The 6,000-nt window shown below is 36.5% G+C and overlaps 1 protein-coding gene across 1 annotated transcript in view; it reads right to left on the reverse strand.

Annotated features, from left to right (window-relative positions):
• The window catches only part of LOC124172653 (zinc finger protein 37 homolog), a 42,842-nt gene extending 37,272 nt beyond the window's left edge, over positions 1-5,570 (reverse strand). The window contains exons 1-2 of the mRNA XM_046552103.1: positions 5,045-5,570; positions 4,780-4,917 (exon numbers count right to left, since the gene is read on the reverse strand). Coding sequence (XP_046408059.1) covers positions 4,780-4,917; positions 5,045-5,212 — 306 coding nt within the window. The 5' untranslated portion in view covers positions 5,213-5,570. The remainder of the gene's footprint in view (positions 1-4,779; positions 4,918-5,044) is intronic.
• Positions 5,571-6,000: the final 430 nt, after the last annotated feature.

The following is a 6,000-nucleotide window of genomic DNA, read 5'->3' on the forward strand; positions in this document are numbered from 1 at the left end:
TTTCCCGTCTCACCCACTGACCTTTTTTAGCCCACCTGCTTCACTTCTCCGTTTCAAGACGACAAATGCTAGGTGAGTGCCGACTTTCTTGGCCTGAAAATGTCTCCATATTTTCAACAATTAGATGACATTCATGAGATTTAAAAAAGAATTAGACCAAATGTGATGCATTCCTGAAGATATTTCTGTTTATTTTTCAGCTCTAATTGATAGCCACTAAGTTTTCTACTTACAATACAATAGTATACTAATATGCAACATTGTCCAAACAGCACCAATTTTCAAAGAAACAAGCACAGCATCAACCCCTCAAACAAGTATAGACGGATTGGAAACGGCAATTGCATCTCACCACACTAAAGCATTTTCGGGCGAAATGCAAGCCGGCTTGCGATTACAAAGTGATAAAATTCAGGGGAAACGTGAAGAAAATTTGAATGCAGTCACTGGCAGTGGGGTAGCCAGGAATTTTTTTAGGGGTTCCAAAACCAGGGGGGGGAATTTTTCAACGATAGGGTAAAAAGTAGTGTTTTCAGACTAATTTTAATACCCTCCACAATCGAAAAAGAACTTCATTTTTCAAAGAAATCTATTGTAAATTCATGATTTTTCAATATTTTGTTTCCTTATACGAAGGAAAGTAATTATGTTTTTACATTTTGGGGGGTCCGGACCCCCAGACTTCCCCCTTTATCTACGCCATTGGTTAGTGATTTATCCGAAGATTTTTCCTATTTTCATTTCCAATCCCAAGCGTAACAGTTTAGCTTCTGAGCATGTAAAGATGTTTTTAAAAAAACAACTTGAAAGCCTATAAAAATGATTTTTAATTTATAAAAATGTGTTTGAAAACCTAAAAATCATTCCTTCGATTGTACGTACCCAGAGTCAACTTGAATAATTACTTCGTTTAATTGCAGGAATTTGAAAATGCATTTGGATCCGAAAATATCCGATCCGAAAAATCTGGCTCTGAAAATCAAGGATCCAATCCGAATCTGGATCCGAAAAAAATCCTAGATCCATCCATCCCTAATGACAATCAATACGCCACTTTGGAAACTAATTAGCTTAGGAAACGAATAAGCTTAAGCTCCTGAGAACGCCCTTTGACCACAATATAGTAGACCTATTTCATCATGTTCTGAAACAACTGCAAAAATTACCTATTTACGCAGAATGGATACAGCAAAAATGCAAACACAGTGCTCTTACGAAACCCTTCGATGAAAACATGTCTGTCCTTAGTAGGATCGAAAATAAATAAAAACCAGGCATGAGGCCTTCCTTCCCATTCATCCACTTCATATCCAGGAAAATATCGAGGTTTTGGGGAATAACTCCAATTGAGACAATCAATAAGCCACCTTGGAAACTAAAGAGTCAACTAACCAGAGTCAAGGATAATCTTGAACTGACGACCCCAGAAGCATACTTCATCCCCTGCGAGTGTGGTGAGGACTATATTGGAGTGACAATTGGTCTGACTATGGAAGCCCACAATTAAGAAGCATAAGAATATCATTAGACCGGCTAAAACCCAGAAGTCAGCCGCCAAAATGCATAGTGAAATCTAATTACTATTGACGATGAAAAAGTTCTTTGAAGATCAATTGGATAATGAGACCAATTGAGTAACGTGACTTCGAGATAAGGTCGGCAGACAAAATCTTCAACTATGATACAGGATACTCAATCCGCCGTGCATGAAAACTTGTTCCCAATATTATTAAGATGGTGAGAAAAATAATTAGGCAAGATAGACAAAGGCCAATCAGAAATCAGAGAAGGTACATAAACCTAGACTAATTTTTGACCCAGGCATCCATGCCCAGCAGATGGTGGAACAGTTAGCCATTGAAACATCGAATCTGGCTGAACAGCCCACCAGGATGGAATCCTGCAACGATTTCATCCATATCCTGCACCAGGAAAGCACCAAGTCTTATAAGTGATGCTCATAGGTTCGATGAAACAGTTTTTTTTAAATCTAATGCATACAATAGGGTGGTTTCCTATTATTTTTTTATTGCCTAAATCGAAAGAATATTACACCTGGAGTACATATTTCATGCTTTTAGATTTTTAAATGACGATATCTATTTTTCGCGATTAAATGAAAAGTGAAAATTTTCAAGTGCGCCAAAACACGACACGTAACTATGAATGCCGGGAAATCTCTCCGTGAGACTTATTTCTGGTTCCCGCTGCCCCCCTGTGAGGTGACCTTGAGGCGAGGCTTAGCGCTGATACGACGCAGGCTGCTAGCGGGTAGCTGTGTACCCTGCTGGCTGGTAGCGCTTGTCTTAAATAAGGATTATTAATACCTTATCAAACGAAGAAAACTTTCCCACCTCAGCCAGTTTTAATAGGTTATTATTAAGACATGTTTCCCTGAGCTCTGTGCCTCATGCATGCATTGGTAACCTCAGACGATGTATAACTCCTATCCTCTCGTGTAGAAACTAGGTCCCTGTGACGTCACCTGGAGTGGCATCGCATGGGCGCCAATCTGGCCTTTTTCAAATGAGGTTAAAATTTGACCCTTGCCATTCGTCTAAACCGGTATTTCAAAAACCAAATAATTTGTGTATTATGAATACACTAATGGTGGGTAACGAATCGCAATCAATGCCTTTCGTTTTCTTTGATGAAGGAAACTACCCTATTACATATTAGGGGGGGATAAGCCAAGGGGTTTGAGTGATTTCTTTTCTAAACAGGGTTAGGTACAGAAATTAGGCACAGACAACAAACAAGATCAACTAGTTATTTAGTCGTGCATTTGTATTTCTACTCTATGTCAGCACAGAACAGAGACTCACTCATTTCCAATGGCCACCAAGTTTTCGTAAATCCCTATTTTTAAATTTTGAACCTAACTCTCTTAGCCTTTTCCCAACTAAAGATGTAAATATACGTGTGGACGTTTCTTGACTCCGGAGACAAGAGCCACATATTTTTGTCGGAGATTTTTCTACACAAGTGAACGAATGCCGAATACATAGGTTTCCTAGCTCTCCCCCTTTTATGACACTCCCAGGTGCACAACGCCTTTGTTTTGGGACCCAACCCTGTGGGGTTTAGGCTTCACCCTCAGAATCCGGGAGCAGGTGCCATGACCCATCATCTTATCATATCATATCAGTACCTTACAAATAGAATTTCACAACACAAATAATTTTTCAAGAATAACAAACAATTCTTTGCACTAGTTGACCATGAAATTCGTAGAAACCAAACTTCCCAAATGATATCACCCGACTTCAAGAAATCAAATATAATTTATCAAAAAAATTATCTTACTACATGGTTTTATATGCAAACACATTAAAAATTGTAATTAAAGAAGTGACATAGATAGTGTAAGCAAAATATAAATTTAGTAATGACATCAATGAAAGATGATGCAAATATATTGCTCTAACATAGCAACTAACACATCAAATTAACAGCTGCAATGAATGATGTGCCGCTTAATTTTCATGAAGTGTTTTTTTTTATTTATAATTTATCTTTTGATTTTACTGGATATTTTGTATTATAAATTTAAATTTTAATCCTACACCACTTTCCAATTTCAAGTATCACTCTTCTGTTTACACAATAACCTTTGAGAATACAAAATATTTTCTGAAATATCAGCAAATACACTTTTTATGCATGACGTAAACCTCGATAGCTCAAATTTATATTAAAAAAATAGAGGTAAAAAACAAACAAATGTATGAGCTTATTTTTTGGACACTTGAGACTATACTTAAAAACAAAAAAAAATCAACCTATAGGGCTATCACAGTTCATTATTTGAGAGTAAGGGATTTGTTTGATTAATGTATCATTCTCTGCCTTTCTTTCATTCCCTGTAGAATGTCTATGGGTACCCAATATAGTTGTGATGATACGTAACTGTAATGACTCAAAAATAAAAAAGCTAGCCATGTAATGGAATTAGTGGTGTTCATTTGTACGAATCCTGGCTCCCGAATTTTCTTTGTGAGTTACAACCCAGAACAATTGTACTTGTAATTTTGTTTTTTTTGATGAGTAAAAGTGAACATAACATAGTATCTCAGAAACATAGTAACCTCAGCAGTCCATAATTATGTGTAAAACAAAGGTCAAGAAAAAAATGTATTCATGCACATCTTCCGCAACCAATAAATAAACTACTCTACAACTACACCACAATTCATTATTTAGCAGCTTTTGGTAATGCATTTGTACGTTCATTTTACAATGCTCCGGTTTGCTGAGCCATTATTTTATGAGGGATAGTGGTACAATACATAGGGTAGCATGCCTTTATGCATAGATCATTGGTGAAATTGCTAGCTATGGCTGATTTGTAAACACATACTTGCGCCAGATGACAAAATTCCTTCAGTCGACACCATCGAATCGCCAACTGCAAGTTTTCTAGTACCCTGCAAGGACTCACGGATTGGGAAACAGTTCGTTGGTAATTGGACTTGTTTCACCATTCCATCGACCATGCATGAGAGCCTTTTCAATGCCCTAATATTGTAGACTAACAATGGGTTATTAACTTTTATCTCTAATCGCGATCAATATAAGTTATGTTGTAAATATTTGATTTCCTAGTTGTATGCAGTCATAGCTCACGATATTTCTCCACTTTATCATCAAGCGATTGATCAATTACAATATTGAGTTATTCCCTTCGACATTTTACTATAACTAGTAGTATACTATAATAATCTTCCTCATAACTTTACATCATCCGCAACTTATCAGAAATAAATGAAGAGTACTCACCTTGAATAAATTTCTCGACGAACATTTTCTCAGTTCTGCATCCGAATCAAGACAAATCCTTTTAAAATCACTTAATTCCATGAGCTTTTTCAAACATAGTGGACAAATGGTGACAGGCAGGCCATCTCCCAAGGCAACCTGAGATATTAATGAAGACGCTATGCCTCAGCATATTTCCCAATAATATTGGAAACGATGTCCATAACACAGAATAAATTGAGAAGTTACATTAAGAAAATCGATAAAAAGGAAATTTGCCACTTACTTGTAAACCGACTAAATCATGTAGACCATCCTTCACAGTGATTTCGCATGTTACATTCGAAGTGAATATGTTGTAATAACTATCATTATTCTTCATACAAAGTCTGCACAGAGTAGCCTCTGAATTACTTCCTGACGAATCCGAGAGAATCACGGTGGTACGACTCATGCTTCAATTTCCGAAACTCATTTAATCTTCAAATCAGTTCGATGGACAATGAAAACGTCAACGCTGCACTGACAGAGTTCTCAAAACCTTACCACGAAACTAAATTCACTTATTTGATGCATGAAAATGAAATAAATTTGGTATGCTCCCGATAAAAGACAACAACATGTGCTAGCAATAAAAATCACCTCGAAGACAGAATGTTTATCCGTAGTTCTACTGTTTATCTAAGATCGGGTGATGAGAGCAGAGTTTGGTTTAGATTAAATGTTAGCTAGTTAGGGTTCTCACCGCCAGAGGCACAGGTATATAGCAGGCTTTTTATCCGAGTTCAAATATTAGCAACAAAAATACCTCTCATTCGATGACGTGAAAAATCTAAACATTTTCTTGAATTTATATTATTCTTGCTTTGCTGATGGCATTAAAACGATTTATATAAAGGCTTGATGATGCGGTTGGAAACAGAATTTTCGCGCACTTTGGATGCTAACAATAAGCATTAACGGTCTTGCTGTAACTATATATAAGAATTGAACTTACCTTAATGTGTACTGCCAAAAAAAGGTTTATATATACTATACTACAAAAAATACATGTACTAATTTTCATGTAATGAAGGCTAATAATATTGAGGTTATCATCGCGAATGTAAAATTCTTCCATTTTTCGTCATTTAGGTGAACTGCAGTAGCAAAAAGGTAGTTAATTGTCAATGAAGTCGCAAGAAGTCTCGAGTAGAGTGGCAAAGTTGGGACGAATAATTAAATTATAAAATACACGTACCT

The sequence above is a fragment of the Ischnura elegans genome, assembly GCF_921293095.1.
Source record: "Ischnura elegans chromosome 13 unlocalized genomic scaffold, ioIscEleg1.1 SUPER_13_unloc_2, whole genome shotgun sequence".
Taxonomy (NCBI): Eukaryota; Metazoa; Arthropoda; class Insecta; order Odonata; family Coenagrionidae; genus Ischnura; species Ischnura elegans.